The sequence below is a fragment of the Podarcis bocagei genome (genome assembly GCF_964188305.1).
Source record: "Podarcis bocagei genome assembly, chromosome: 2".
NCBI lineage: Eukaryota > Metazoa > Chordata > Lepidosauria > Squamata > Lacertidae > Podarcis > Podarcis bocagei.
The window spans coordinates 9,452,477-9,468,235 of NC_138126.1; the positions used below are offsets into that span (position 1 = coordinate 9,452,477).

A 15,759-nucleotide genomic window follows, 5' to 3' on the forward strand; every position below is an offset into this window, starting at 1 on the left:
GGTGGGGTTGGGACCACTGGGTGCAAAGTGCAACTTCTGGAAAATCTCATTTATCCCTTTTTGGGGGGAGGGAAGTTTCCAGCCCCGAAGAGCAGAGCAGACACTTCAACGTGGATGTGAAATCTCTGAAAACAGAGAGGAAGGTGACCAGGGGTCAGAGAGCGGGGCTTGTCCCTCCCCAGGACTTGGAAAACATGGTACATCGGCGGCAGCAGAGCTCCACGACTCTCGTGAGATGCACAAGCAAAATAAATGGTACATAAAGTGCTTTTAAAATGAAGAAGCACACCTTTTTATGGTCCACAAATCTTTTGTTTTGCTGTGGAGAACAACCAGGCCTGGATGTCTCCTGCAAAGGCCTCACTAAGCAGGGCCTACTAATCATCATGGAAGATCTTCTCCCCAGGGACTGATTTTTTGTTTCGTTTTGTTTTTTCAAAGGAAGAACAGAAAAAGATAACAAATGCAGAATTGTTCTTTTATTGTTTATAAGGTGTGAAATATACTCGGAGTCGAGAGTGGATTTCATGCTCTTTATTCAGCTCATAGTGGTGAGGAGGAACGAATGTTCCCCCACAATATCTACTTTATATACATTATTTACACAATGGGCCCCACATTATTGGCTAATGGATACTGTTAAACAATACTGAAGTATCAGATCTGGAAGGACATGGTAATAGATTTGGTTAGCATGCTTAATTTTGGTATGAGAAAACAAAGGTGCACAAGGGATTCCTGAACTGCATTATAAGTAAATCAATTCACCAAGTATGGGACAAATATAAGAATTTATTAGAGAACAAGACACCTTTGTGGCTTTCCCCATTAGAAACCATATCTGTAAAAAGAGGTAAACACGAAACTGGGCAACATACAAAGATCTGTTAACAGAAGTAGAAAACAAAGGTGAAAGAATATGAGGATATAAAAGCTCTGTTAACAGGTTGGTTACAATATTGCCAAATAAATGACATATTCAGAGGTGACAAAGAGAAGGACTTTGGGAAGGAATTCTCAAAGTTCAAAAATGAATTATTAGAAAATAATGAGAAATTGTTATCAAGAATGTACAAACCACTGCTGGAATGGGAGACGAAAGATGAAGAGGTTAAAGCTGTAATGATACACTTGGCAAAAGACAGGTTAGAATATACTACTTGAATCATAGGAAAAGCTATGGAAAGAGATTTTAAAATTCACGGCATGTAGTTCATTAAAAGAAAATTACGGTATATGAAGATGTACTGATGGTATTTGACTCCAGTAAAGCTTGCTGAAATGTATAAAGATATCTCTAATTTATGCTGGAAATGTAAGGATAAGGAAGGAACTATTTTTTTCATATGTGGTGGATGTGTAAAAAGGTAAAGGGCTTCTGGGAAATGATACACAATGAACTTTTTAAAATTCTTAAAATTACGTTTGTTTAAAAAGAGAGGCTTTTTTACTAGGAGTAATAGGAGGAGAATTGCCAAGGAAGCAAGAGACTGTTTATTTATGCGACTACAGCAGCCAGAATGCTACTAGCCCAGATGTGGAAAGAAGGGAAGGTCCCAACGAAAGAAGAAGGGATGACTAGATGACTGGCTAAGGAATATAATTACATGCAAGGAGAATAAAGGGGGGAATGGAAACCAGGGGGGGGGGGGCAAGGGGAAAAGCCATTTATTGCAAATTTGGATTGGATATCTGTGTACCAAAAGGAAAAATGTTATTTTGAAAAATGAAAATAAAAAATATATATATTTAAAAATAGTTTAGAAAACGTTTTGGGGCGCCCGTGCAGCTGATCCAGCGGGGCTTTCCGGAGGCGAGACCAGCGCCTCTCCTGCTTTCTGCCCGGAGAAGCACAGAGGCTCCTGCCGCTCGGCTCCGAAACGGTTAAGAGCAGCGGCGACAGAGCTGAGATTCCTAGAGGGGAGGGGAAAAAAAGGCTGACGGGAGAATAGCAGCTTCCGCTTCCTGTCCCGCTGGGGGGTGGGAGATGCCGAATATGGCGGCGGCTGTCCTTCCTCGCGGAGGCGCTGCAGGTGGGTCATATTGTTATATATTATAACTGGGGGGGGGGTGGAGTGGGGGTGCTGCTGGAGGGAGTTGTGGGGAGGGATTAAAAAAAAACCCTGTTAGGCAAACCGTTTCAATGTAAGTTTTTTTCTGCGTCTCCTTTTTCTAGTCGTCAGTTTATCCAGATTTTCACATTTTTAAAGATCTCTTGAAAATTGGTCAGCATTTTGGTGCAGATCTCGCCTAATGCTCACGCTTTTGCAAAGGGTATTTCCCCAAATATTTACATTTCCCATAATTAATGCATTCTGTATATAATTCCGCTAAAATAATGCATTTATAGGGTTTTCCCCCTTTGTATGGGGGTAGGACATCTTTTCCCAGTGGAGGGGCAGATCCTTCTCCTGCTCTCCTCCCTGCAGGCCCACTTGGGCAGGTGGGGGACCTTCCTTGGGCTCCCCATAGGGCTTGGGGTCAAGGCAAACCCTTAAGCATTGGGAAACCTTCTGCTGGGGCTCCCCCCTGGAACTTGTAATAATTTTTATCTGGCCTGATTTTACTATAATTTATTAAAATTGTATACCTCCCTATACCCACAGGCCTTATGGCAGTTCACAGGATAAAATCGCAATATAAAAACTCAAAAGTACATAATCAAAACATAAAATCAACCCAATAACGCCCCCCAAAAGAACCACACACATTTAAAAACATTTGTGTTTCAATTAAATACAGCAGTTCTGGGCAGAAGAGGTTAAAAAAGAGGAGAAACAAGCAACTTCAAGTCCACATTAAAATTACAAGCGTGACTGAGGCCTTACTTAGACAGGCTAATACTATTACTACTCCCAACACCCCTGAGCACCCTCTCCCACCAGTGTCTTGCCTCGGTAATGGACTGGATGAGAGCCAACAAATTGAAGCTCAATCCAGATAAGAGTGAGGCTCAGTTAGTGGGTGCTTCCCTAGAGCAGTGTTTCCCAACCGGTGTTCCGCGGCACACTAGTGTGCCGTGAGACGTTGCCTGCTGTGCCGTGGGAGGGAGGCGGGCGAGTCGGGCGGCGAGAGGCGGGGCGGCGGCGGCGAGGAGAGGCCGCCCAGCGCGGGGCTCTCGCCGTCTGCCTGCCTGCGTGCCGCTGACGTCCCGGGGCTGTAACGTGCCCCACATAGGCACACGCGGGGCGGCGAGCTCCCTCCCTCCCACATCCCATCGCCGGCTCTGCACCAGGCGGTAGAGCTCGGCGAAGTCGCCGCGCTGGAAGGCCAGCAGCGCGCGCGCTTTGGCCAGGCTCTCGCCCGCCTGCGCCTCCAGGCACGGCGCCTCGGCGTCGGGCAGCAGCGAGCCCAGGAAGCGGCCCTGCCGGCCGGGGTCGCCCGCCTGCAGCAGCGCCTCGCTCCCCGCTCCCCCCCAAAACCATCCCCAGTACCGTGTCTGGCTGCAGCAGGGAAGCAGACCCAGAACCGCCAGCCTACCCAAGACCGGACGCTGCACAGCTGCTGATGGCGAGGCGGCTGCCGCCGCCTCTTTCTCCGCCTTCCTGCATAAAGTGGGATTTATTTTCATAATGAAAAGAGAGAACGAGGAGGGAGGAGTGCAGATGCAGCCCAAGTCCTGGCGACCCGGATTGCGGCGGCTTGGAGGAGGACCATCGGGGGGCAATAAATAAATAAACTGTAGATAAAACTCTAAAGCGACTCCCGCCCGCCCCAGAATCTCTCCTATTCTGCCCCTCGGGCTTTCCCAGGAAAGTAAAGTTTGCAGGAATTTATTTATTGGATCCCCAGTTGGGTGAGGATTGGGGGTTGGTCAAATCCAGGCGTACACCCCGCCTCCAGCTCAAGTTCCTGTTTTGCACAGGAAATTTCCTTTCCTTCCCTTCCTTTCTTTGCTTGGCTTGCAAAAACATCGTCCTCTTCCTCGTGTCTCCATCGCGGGAGGAAATTTGGAGGCGAGGAAAACCATATTGTGGTCAGCGGCAGTTTCACCCCTCGCTTTCCCTTTGCCTGATGGCCCGTTTTTTCCCCTTTTCCTTTTTGCAAGCGTGCGGAGTGGCTGCGCCCCGGTAGCAGTCCCTGCTAACATGCAAGATGAGAAAGAATGCCTCTATCTACCATTACCTTCTATGCTGTTACTATTTTTTTTTTTTTTACATAAGTAAAAAGTGACCTTTCCCCATCTGGCATGGTGGTGTGCCTTGAGATTTTTTTCATGAAACAAGTGTGCCTTTGCCCAAAAAAGGTTGGGAAACACTGCCCTAGAGCAGATGGCTGGAAGGTCGCCTGCAATTGATGGGGTTACACTTCCTCTGGAGGAGCAGGTTCATAGCTTGGGGGTTCTCCTGGATCCTTTGCTGTTGCTTAAGGCTCAAATGGCCTGGAGTACCTTTCATCACCTTTGGCTGGTGTCCCTATCTGGACAAGGATAGCCTATCTACCATTGTCTATGCTCCAGGAACTTCAACGTTAGATATAGATATGTGTTATACGTAGGGCTGCCTCTGAAGATAGTTTGGAAACTTCAGCTAGTGCAGAATTCAGCGGCCAGGTTGCTCACCAGAGTAAGGTGGGTGAGCATATTACCCCCATCCTGGTCCGACTGCACTGGCTACCAGTTAGTTTCCGGGCTTAATTCAAGGTGCTGGTTTTGACCTATAAAGCCTTACATGGCTCAGGATCACAATACTTCAAGGGCTGCTTCTTTCCATATGAACCTAGCCTGATCCTGAGGTCCTCCTTCGTGGGCCTCCTCCTCAAGTGGTCTGGAGGGTGGCTGCGCGCCTGTGGAATGCTCTCCCCAGGGAAGTTCACCTGGCGCCTTCCTTATACACCTTTGTTGTTGATTAGTCATCTTAGTTGTGTCCAACTCTCTGTGACCCCATGAATCAGAGCATGCCTTGGAAATTCACTTTCCTCTCAAAGCTTCTCCTGTTTTATGTCCATGGAGCTTTCATGGAATAATACGGGAGTGGGTTGCCAGTTTCTTTTAAGATATTTATTAAAGTTGCAAAATGTTACAAAAATAAGAAGAAGAAAAAAGAAAATACAAAATACAGAAAAATGAAAACAGTTAAAAACAAATCAATATTTCCATATCTTGTCTTTCGTTTGCTTGTTTCCCTGACCTCCTTGCTCCTCCCTTTTTTGTATTCCAGTTCAATTAGTTAATTCAGCAAATCCTTTCCCTCTTTGTTTTTATCTTAATCCTTTATCTTAATATACAACAACAACAAATTTATTAAATTTGTGAGGTCCATGCCTTTACACAAAATACCATAAAACATTATTAAAAGATAAACAATAAGATTATAAAAGTAGGCTAAAATTCATGCCATGCTGTCCCAGCAAGGAAACTACCCAATAAACCCCACCATTCAGGGAAGAAGATACAACAACAGGTTAGGAGAGCAATGGGAGGGACCTCACCGTTTCATCCAGGAACCATACCCTAGTTTTCATAGCCTTCACCACAAAGACCGCTACCACGTGAGAAATCCGTGGATCAGCGTCCACCAGTAAAAACTTTACTTGGTCCTCAGAGTTGACTATTGATTTGGGAATAGTTTGTAACATCGCATCCCTGAAGGTCGAATAGATGGGACAATACAACATGTAATGTATGAGATCCTCTTTGGTTCTCATATAACAAGGACATATACGCTGCTCTACTGGGATTTTTGCATATCTGCCTGACAGATAGGCCGTAGGAATGGTTTGAAAACGGGCCATAGTAAAGGCTCTCCGAAGAGTGGGATTGGTGATATTCGCCAAGTAATTGGCACAGATTTTGACTGCTTTCAGTCGGGGAAACCAGTGGGAGGACCCTGGGATCTGTATTTTTGTGGTATCTAACAGAGCGTCTCTCTCCAGGATCCATTTCCGGACTTTGTCCGGGCTCCACCGTTTGAGGATATTAAACTCCGGTAGGGTGTATCTAACCAGGATCTCAGATAAGTTTTGGCGCCAAGTGGTGTTCTTTTGAAAAGATACAAAGGCTTGTTTGGCCAATAAGGTGTTTGAAGTGTTTGCAAGGTTGATGTAAAATCGTAGGAATCTTAAGTGGGCCCTGGCAGACACAGAGGGTAAACCAACCTCCACCCTCAAGAAAGCTGCTGGGGTTCCTTGAGGAAGGCCTAGAATCCTCTTGAGATAATAGTTTTGCAAAATTTCAAGCCGTTCCAACAGCCTCTGGTTCCACCCCCAGAGTTCTATCCCATATAACATCTGGGGAATAGCTTTCCCAACAAAAGCTCTTAATGCTGGGATCACCAATTGTCCTCCCCTGGTATGGAAGAAACTAAGCAAAACACCAGTTGTTCTTCGTGTTAAGATGGTTACAGCCTTAAAGTGGGCTAGCCAGCTAGATGTAGCCTGGAATGTAACACCCAGATATTTAAAAAAAGGGCACTGTTCAATCACATGTTCATCTAAAGACCATCTAAAGGTGTGGCGAGCTCTAGTGAACACCACAATTTTTGTTTTGTCATGGTTTATCTTTAGTGAATTATGGGAACAGTAGGCTGCGATCCCCTCCAGCAGGCTGCGTAAGCCTCTTCGGGTGAGTGCCATTAAAGCCATATCATCGGCATATAGGAAAATATTCAGGCGTTTACCTTCAAGGGCTGGAGCCGATGACTTGTACTTTGCCATGTACTGAACAATGTCGTTTATATAAAAGTTAAAAAGAAATGGGGCTAACAGGCATCCCTGTCTGACCCCTTTCACCAATGGCAATGGGTCCGTAAGAGTTCCCGATGACCCAGTTCTGATTTTGACTGTAATGTCTGTATGTAACTCTCTGAGAATTTTTAAAAGTCGTCTGTCAATGTCCGTTTCATATAATTTTTTCCATAGTCTATCTCTACAGATTGAGTCGAAGGCAGATGTCAAGTCAACGAAGGCCACAAAGAGTCTGCTCTGATACGCTTTTGCATATTTAGCTACCAGGGTCTGTAGTACCATGCAGTGACCTATCGTATTGTGGCCCTTTCTAAATCCTGCCTGTTCCTAGTTGAACAGGTTAGAATGGTCCGCCCAATCTACCAGCTTGTTTAATAAGTACCGGGTATAAAGTTTGTATGCGATGTCCAGAAGGCTTATAGGGCGGTAGTTTGCTGGATCTTGAATGTCTCCCTTCTTGTAGATAGGGACTACCACACTTAGTTTCCAGTTTGCTGGGATTTTACATGTGTTGTTTATTGCCGTAAAAAGTTTGGCCAAAAAGATGGCCCACCATTGGGCATTTGATTTAAAAACCTCAGGGGGGATCATGTCCTCACCAGGAGCTTTGCCATTTTTTAAAGTTTTAATTAGCTGTAGGCACACTGATTCCGTAACAGGATCCCAACTAGCTAGATGCTCATTCTTCAATGGGAGGAACGGACTCAAATTAGCAGTATTTGAGAGTGTGTATAGCTTGAGAAAGTGTTGATACCACACATCGGATGGAATACTGCTGTTTACAATTTTTCCTTTGGATGAGACTCCCTGTGCTACTATTGCCCAGAATTTTCTATCGTCTCGCGATTTAATCGCCTTATCAAGTGCCTCCCATTGTTCCTTCCTGTAAAGGGATTTCTTGAGTTTTAAGGTGTTTTTATAGTGAGAGCGCCATCTGTGGAAATTTACCATAGATGACAAAGTCCTCTCCTGTTTTACCTTATATTGTTGTTTCCTAAGCAGGGATCTTAGCTTCCGGCAGTCTTTGTCAAACCAGACCCCCGATTTGCTATGTTGTTTGGGAGGCCTGGTGTTTATAAGAAATGGGAAAAGGGACTCTGAGACCCACTGATATAGTGAAAAAGGATCAAAGTTAGGTAAAGGACACTGGTCTCTCAGAACCAATAAATCTGGAGAGTGCAGGTGTTGATTGATTTTAAGCTCCAGCTCGCTGTTCCATTTACGCCTGCGTGGGGCCGGTGCTTGAGGAGGGGCTGCACAATGTAGATGTTGTAATCCCCCTGATTTGAGGGGAGTTAGTGAGATTGCTCTAGGAAGATGGTCGCTCTCAGTTCTGTTAAAAGTGCTGAGACCCTGTGCCCTCTCCAAAATTGTAGGAGAGACTAGGATATGGTCAATCACACTTGCACCACAAGGGCCGATAAAAGAGAAGAAACCTCCTGACCTATCCATGTAAGTACCATGCAGGTTGTACAAATTGCTTAAAAGCAATCTCCAGTAATGTAATACCTGCCTTATTCAAGACGTTTTCATCAGAACTCCAAGGGATAAACCAGTCTGCCTCTGGTAAAAACTGGGTTTTGGAGCCATACGAATTGATGTCGCTGCCTATCCTGGCATTAAAGTCACCTGCCAGCAGGATGTTCCAGTCAGGAAATTCTATTTTGGCCTTCTCCAAGCATGACTCCAAATCTTCCCAGATTTGTACTGTCTGAGAGGAAGTACACACAGGGGGAATATAAACGTTGAAACATAGAAGATCTCCTCCTGTGTTATTGGAGATAAGTAAAATCTGAAAATTGTTGTTCTTCATCCACTGCAGTTGTCGCACCCTGTACCCTTGCTCTATAGGAATAAAAGTGACCAAACCGCCACTAGGTCGGCCACGGTTATTTAGTTTTTTCGCAGGGGTAGCAAAAGCCACATAACCCTGTAAGTAAGGGGGATGAGAGTCTAGGCACCAGGTCTCTTGTAGACAAATAATCTGGAATTTTGAGAGAAAATCCAGAAAATCAGCATCGCCCTGCTTAGACAGCCAGCCCGCCACATTCCACAATAAGATGTGGAAATATGGTGGTGAGGGGAACAAAGGTAGACTCCTCCGTTTGTTCTTTAGGATGATGGAATAAATGTTTTTGTAGAGGTGGAGTGAGCTGTTGAGATCATTTGTGCTAGGTACTAACCTAGTGAGTTTTGTTTCCCTGCCGTGGTGTCCCCTCGCTGTATCTGTCTTTCAATCCTCCACCTGAATGCCATCTAAGGATCCTGAGGCATCCACAAAGATTGAACCGTTCCTACTGTCTTAATATATTATAGCTTTAGATTTATCACCTGTTAACAATCCATTTTTACATATTCCTTTATAACATTGCTGCTAAAAACCACTTTGCTGTGGATTAGTCATCTTAGTTGTGTCCAACTCTCTTAGAGCATGCCTTGGAAACTCGCTTTCCTCTCAAAGCTTCTCCTTTTTTACGTCCATGGAGCTTTCATGGCATAATACTGGAGTGGGTTGCCAGTTTCTTCTCCAGGTGGATCACATTTAGTCTAAACTCTCGGCTGACCTGTCTGTCTTGGGTGACCCTGCATGGCATAGGTCATAGCTTCTCTGACTTATTCAAGCTCCTTCACCACGACAAGGCAGTGATCCATGAAGGGGTATACACCTTTAGGTGCCATGCAAACATGTTCCTTTTTAACCAGGCTTTTGCTTGATATGTTTGACATCCTATAGTCTTTTTCAAACGTGGCTCTTTTTTGGGGGGTGTTAATTGGGTTGTTTTTATACTGATTATATATGATGCGATCTTTTCTGTGAACCATGCTGAGTCCTCCGGGTGTAGGGCGGTATTTAAACTCAATAAACAATAATACCATATTAATACTTTCATTATTGGTACCCCACGGATCTGACTGGCTTCCCCAGCCACTCTAGCTGGCTTCTAACAAATATAAAAGCATAACAAAACATTTAAAACTTCCTTCTACATGGCTGCCTCCAGTTGTATTCTAAAAGTTGTATAGTTGTTTGTTTCCTAGACATCTGACGGGATAGCTTTCCACAGGGTGGGCACCACTACCAAGAAGGCCCTATGCCTCGTTCCCTGTAACTTCCCTTCTCACAGGGAGGGAACTGCCACAAGGCCCTTGGAACCTGGATCTCTGTGTCCTGACTGATTGATTGGTGTGAAGACTCTCCTTTAGCATTTCATCAGTTTGCCTTTTTATTCCATCAGGAGATGTTGAAGGGATGCTGGCAGAAGGGGAACAATCAGAAGTGTCACCAAAAGAATCCAAAGAGCAAAGGAAGCTGAGGGTTCAAGATGGAAGCCGAAGGCGAGAAGGGAGACGAAAGCAGAAGCCGGAGGGTGACTCTTGTACGTCTCAGGGTGGTGAAAATCAAATTTCTAGAGAGGAGAAAAAGCATGAATGCACCGTGTGTGGAAAGAGATTGGGTAGTCGCTCAGCTCTTACTTTACATCAAAGAACTCATACAGGGGAGAAACCGTATACATGTTCCGAGTGTGGAAAGAGCTTCAGTGTCAGTGGTAACCTTACCTCGCATCAAAGAACTCATACAGGGGAGAAACCGTATACTTGTTCAGAGTGTGGAAAGAACTTCAGTAATAATAGGCAACTTAAGTCACATCAAAGAACTCATACAGGGGAGAAACCGTATACATGTTTAGAGTGTGGAAAGAGCTTCAGTGAACGTGGCAATCTTACTAGGCATCAAAGAACTCATACAGAGGAGAAACCGTATACTTGTTCAGAGTGTGGAAAGAACTTCCGTCAGAGTAGCGCACTTAAGTTGCATCAAAGAACTCATACAGGGGAGAAACCGTATACATGTTTAGAGTGTGGAAAGAGCTTTATTTGGAGTAGCAGCCTTATGTTGCATCAACAAACTCATACAGGGGAGAAACCATATACATGTTCCGAGTGTGGAAAGAACTTCAGTCAGATTAGCAACCTTAAGTTGCATCGAAGAACTCATACAGGGGAGAAACCGTATAAATGCTTGGAGTGTGGAAAGAGCTTCATTCACAGTAGTGACTTTATCTTGCATCAAAGAACTCATACAGGAGAGAAACCGTATACATGTTCCGAGTGTGGAAAGAGCTTCAGTCACTGTGGCCAGCTTACTAGGCATCAAAGATCTCATACAGGAGAGAAACCGTATACATGTTCAGAGTGTGGAAAGAGTTTCAGTGACAATGGTACCCTTACCTCGCATCAAAGAGCTCATACAGGGGAAAAACCGTATACATGTTCAGAGTGTGGAAGGAGCTTCAGCCAGAGTGGCAGCCTTACCTCACATCAAAGATTGCACACAGGAGAAAAACCGCATACGTGTTTGGAGTGTGGAATGAGCTTCGCTCGCAGCAATGCGCTTACTAGACATCAACAAACTCATCGAGGCAGCAAACCTTTTAAATGCTGGGAATGTGGCAAGAGCTTCAGTCGCATCGACTCCCTTTCCTCGCATGAAAGGATTCATACAGGGGAGAAACGATATACATGTTTCGAGTGTGGAAAGCGCTTCAGCCACAGTTCCAGCCTTACCTTGCATCAAAGATTGCACACAGGAGAGAAACCGTATAAATGTTTGGAGTGTGGCAAGAGCTTCAGTCGTGGTAGCTTACTTACATTGCATCAACGAACTCATACAGGGGAGAAACCGTATACATGTTCGGAGTGTGGAAGGAGCTTCAGTCGTGGTAGCTCCCTTAAGTCGCATCAAAGAACTCATACAGGGAGGAAATCTTAGAAATGTTTGGTGTATGGAAAGAACTTCAGTGACAAGGGCTCCCTTCCTAAACAGTAAAGAACTTGTACAAGGGAAACATCTTAGAAAGGGTTGGCGTGTGGGAAGATCTTTAATCATATCAAATAACTCCTACAGAGAGTAAACCAATGATCGTGTTCTGGTCCCCCCAGGACAGCCATTATTGGAGTGGAAGAACTTTCTGACAGTAAGAGCTGTTTTGACAATGGAACAGTCTCCCTCGGGAGGTGGCGGGCTCTCCTTCCTTGGAGGTTTTTAAGCAGAGGTTGGATGGGCTTCTGCTATGGATGCTTTAGCCGAGATTACTTCATTGCTGGGGGTTGGACTAGATGACCCTTTTGTTGTTTAGTCGTTTATTCATGTCCGACTCTTTGTGACCCCATGGACCAGAGCACGCCAGGCACTCCTGTCTTCCACCACCTCCGGCAGTTGGGTCAGGCTCATGTTTGTAGCTTCAAGAACACTGTCCAACCATCTTGTCCTCTGTCGTCCCCTTCTCCTTGTGCCCGCCATCTTTCCCAGCATCAGGGTCTTTTTCAGGGAGTCTTCTCTTCTCATGAGGTGGCCAAAGTATTGGAGCCTCAACTTCACTATCTGTCCTTCCAGTGAGCATTCAGGGCTGATTTCCTTCAGAATGGAGAGGTTTGATCTTCTTGCAGTCCATGGCACTCTCAAGAGTCTCCCCCAGCACCATAATTCAAAAGCATCAATTCTTCGGTGATCAGCCTAGATGACCCTTGGGGTCCCTTATAACTACAGTTCTATGATTCTATATACATCATCTGCTAGACAGCTGTTGTCACAAGCTTGGCAAATCCAGGCATATACTTGATCATCAGATAATGCCAATATTATTCACTTGGACTGTGCTGTTTGAATCCATAACAATTCTAGGTGCCTATTCTATAGTTTTGCTTTTCGTTTCCTAATTTTCATCTGCTGTTACTTATAGCGTTCCCAAAGCAAAGAAGGATTCAGAAGATCAGTAAAGGAAGGAAGGAAGGGTAGTATTCACCATCTCTTTGTGAACTCTCTTCCTGAACTCTCTTCCTGGCCCTAAGATCTATCTAAAGATTAACAAACTACATCAAAGTAACCAATTAACTTTATGACCTAGGGGGCCTGTTGCAGCAACTGGTTAGCTTACTGCAATGCACCGTACAAACAGATATCGTAGAAGGTTGGGCCACAGGCTGTAGCTGGTGCAGAAAGCAATAGCCAGGTGTGAGCAAGGTAAAAAAGGTAAAGGATACCTGGACAGTTAAGTCCAGTCAAAGGCAGCTATGGGGTTGCAGCGCTCATCTTGCTTTCAGGCCGAGGGAGCTGGCGTTTGTCCACAGACAGCTTTCTGGGTCATGTGGCTAGCAGGACTAAACCGCTTCTGGCGCAATGGAACACCGTGACGGAAACCAGAACTCACGAAAACACCGTTTGCCTTCCTGCCACAGTGGTACCTATTTACCTACTTGCGCCGGTGTGCTTTCGAACTGCTAGGTTGCCAGGAGCTGGGGCAGAGCAGCAGGAGCTCACTCTGTCGCACACATTCGAACCGCCAACCTTGCCATCAGCAAGCCCAAGAGGCTCAGTGGTTTAGACCACAGTGCCATCCACGTCAGGCTTGTGGGAGGAAACTACTGCCAGCATAGAACAGCCTGCTAGTGGGATTTGCACTTGCTACCGATCTGCCACTGGGCTGAGTTCAAGGAGTTTGTACTAACGTGCAAGTCCCTGTTCTGCTCAGTCCCAGATATACAGCAGAGATTCTCCTGCAAGTTCCAAAGATCTCCAAAGCACACACCCAGAATGGGGCTTTTAGTGTCACTGTTTGTGTTCTGTGGAATGGCATCCCTTTCGGGGGGGGGGAGGGAATTGGGACCTTTTTCAGCTGGATAAATAAATTTTAATAATGGGTGTCCACTTGTTACGGTTTTAGTCTTATTTTTATTTGTTGCCTTTGTGTATATAACTGCTTTTTAAAACATTTTTATATAAATTGCCTTGAGACGGTGGTTTAGAAGGCAATCAATTATTTTGTAAAAATATTTTTAAAATACTTTTCACATTTATGCATTTCACTAATTTTACAATCATTTTGACATTTCAAGGTTTGACTTCCTTCCCCCCCTTTCTGCCATTCCTTAAATTTATTTTTAATATCTTCTGCATATCCAAATTAACTTAATTTGCTCATTTATTCATCTTCTTTAAATATATACTGGTATGAAACTGCAGGTTATTACAATAACCCTACCAATGTTTTTATCTGTTTACAATTTATCTGTAAATATTCAATAAACCATTTCCATTCTTTTATTTTAAAAAAATGTTATTTTGATTCCTTATTCTTCTGGTAAGTTTCACCATAGAAGGCAATCATATTTAAGGCAATCAATAAATTATTGTTACAAATAATATGATAATAATTTTTCTACTGGCATCTGACCAGGGTTAATCCTTCTGTGGAATTTTGTTAAATGGGAATACGGTAGATAAACAGAAGCAGAGCTATAGAAAGAGATATCCAGAAGATATACACAAATATATAAATCTTGCTGGACCAAAAGAATAAGAATTGTGATGCTGACACGCAGTCGTTAAACCCGTTGAGTATTGCCAATTAATTTACTTGCATTTCTGAAAATATATTATCATCAAGCAGAGTAAAAGGGAACCTTACCGAGAGAGGACACGATCCTGCAAATCTCCTTCATAATTTGGCTGTGCAGGGCTCTCTGGTCAGGACCCAGCAGAGCCCATTCCTCTTCAGTGAAACTGAGTCCTGAGAGAGAGGGGGAGAGGGGGAGAAATGTTTCCTTGCAAATATCAAAATAGACCGGCCTACAAGCAAAATCCCAAAGCCTTGTTAAGGGGAGGGGAATGGGCATTACCCTCAGGATTAATATACATTGGTACCTTGGTTCTCAAACTTAACCCATTCCGGAGGTCTGTTCCCAAACCAAAGCATTCCAAAACCAAGGCACGCTTTCCCATAGAAAGTAATGCAAAATGGATTAATCCGTCCCAGACTTTTGAAAACAACCCCTAAAACAGCAATTGAACATGAATTTTACCATCTAACGAGACCATTGATCCATAAAATGAAAGCAATAAACAATGTACTGCAATCACACAATCAATATGTCGGTAGCTGAACTGGGTTCCATACAGTCACAAAAACACAGTCAAAATAAATAGCAAACACAGGCAGACCTCAGCGTAACACTCAAAACAGAAGCATAACACTCAAAATTGAATCAAGGCACTCAAAACGGAGCACATTTGGCTTCCCAAAAAGTTTGCAAACCAGAACACTTACTTCCGGGTTTGCGGTGTTTGGGTTCCAAGTTGTTGGAGTACCAAGGCGTTTGAGAACCAAGGTACCATTGTAGAGGCTGGAGAAGCTTTTTCCCTCACCTGGGAGCCTCTTTCCATTCAAGACAATATTCGGGGCGGATCCAGAGGCAAAATTTTCTACCTCCCTCCAAGGAAACAACAGGCAAGATCAAGGGCCAGAGAGAGGCGTGGAGGGCCACAGTTAGTGCCCCCTACCATGAGGCCTGAGGTTCCCCACTCCTGATTCAAATCTTCAAGAGTGGCGTTGACAGCCTTCCTAGTGGGTAGCAAGATAGCGGTACTGGCAGGGTCCCCGGTGCTGATTCCCTCTACCTGATTTGGTGAGCCAAGGAGAGATGGCTGAGTACGAATCGTCAGCACGGTTTCATCACCTGCGAGAGACAAAGAGGTCAGGAATGTTGGAAGGTCAACAGCAGGGATCATGCAGTTTATCAGCTAAGGGTTAAATCTGGTGGTGTTTAAAGAGAGCTGGCCAAGAGGGGTGGGCGGAGCTGCTGCTTAGCAACCAAGCAGAGCGACATGACCTTCACTGAGGAAACGTGTTCTCGGATTGGCTGGGTGGTTGTGAGGGAGCTTTCCTCTGCTATGTTTGGATGAACGTCTCCCTGCTTTTGCTCGCTTTTTTCAGGAAAGTGATATCGGCTCTTTTCACAGTAGCACATGCTTGTCACGTAGACAAGAAGTTTGGGGTCAGTTTAGCACAGGGGTTAGCAATCTTTTTCAGCCATGGGCCGGTCCACCGTCCCTCAGATCATGTGGTGGTCCAGACTATTTTTTTAGGGGGGGGGTAATGAATGAATTATTATGCCCCATTCTGCTCATGTAAAAACACCAGGCAAGCCCCACAAATAACCCAGAGAGGCATTTAAAATAAAAGGACACATTCTTCTTTTTTTTAAATTAATATTCTTGATTGATTAAAAAATTTACAT

The 15,759-nt window shown here is 44.7% G+C and overlaps 3 protein-coding genes across 3 annotated transcripts in view; all 3 read left to right on the forward strand.

Annotated features, from left to right (window-relative positions):
- Positions 1 to 13,797, forward strand: part of LOC308580528 (uncharacterized protein) — a 95,219-nt gene extending 81,422 nt beyond the window's left edge. Inside the window, exon 3 of the transcript XR_014004829.1 lies at positions 12,716 to 13,797. The gene's annotated coding sequence lies outside the window, so the exon portion shown is untranslated. The remainder of the gene's footprint in view (positions 1 to 12,715) is intronic.
- Positions 1 to 15,759, forward strand: part of LOC308580917 (uncharacterized protein) — a 50,453-nt gene that overhangs the window by 20,909 nt on the left and 13,785 nt on the right. The window lies entirely within an intron of this gene.
- LOC308578971 (uncharacterized protein) overlaps positions 1,989 to 15,759 on the forward strand; it is an 82,517-nt gene continuing 68,746 nt past the window's right edge. Inside the window, exons 1-2 of the mRNA XM_081179570.1 lie at positions 1,989 to 2,033; positions 9,921 to 12,115. Of these exons, the coding sequence (XP_081035696.1) occupies positions 1,997 to 2,033; positions 9,921 to 11,455 (1,572 nt within the window). The 5' untranslated portion in view covers positions 1,989 to 1,996 and the 3' untranslated portion in view covers positions 11,456 to 12,115. The remainder of the gene's footprint in view (positions 2,034 to 9,920; positions 12,116 to 15,759) is intronic.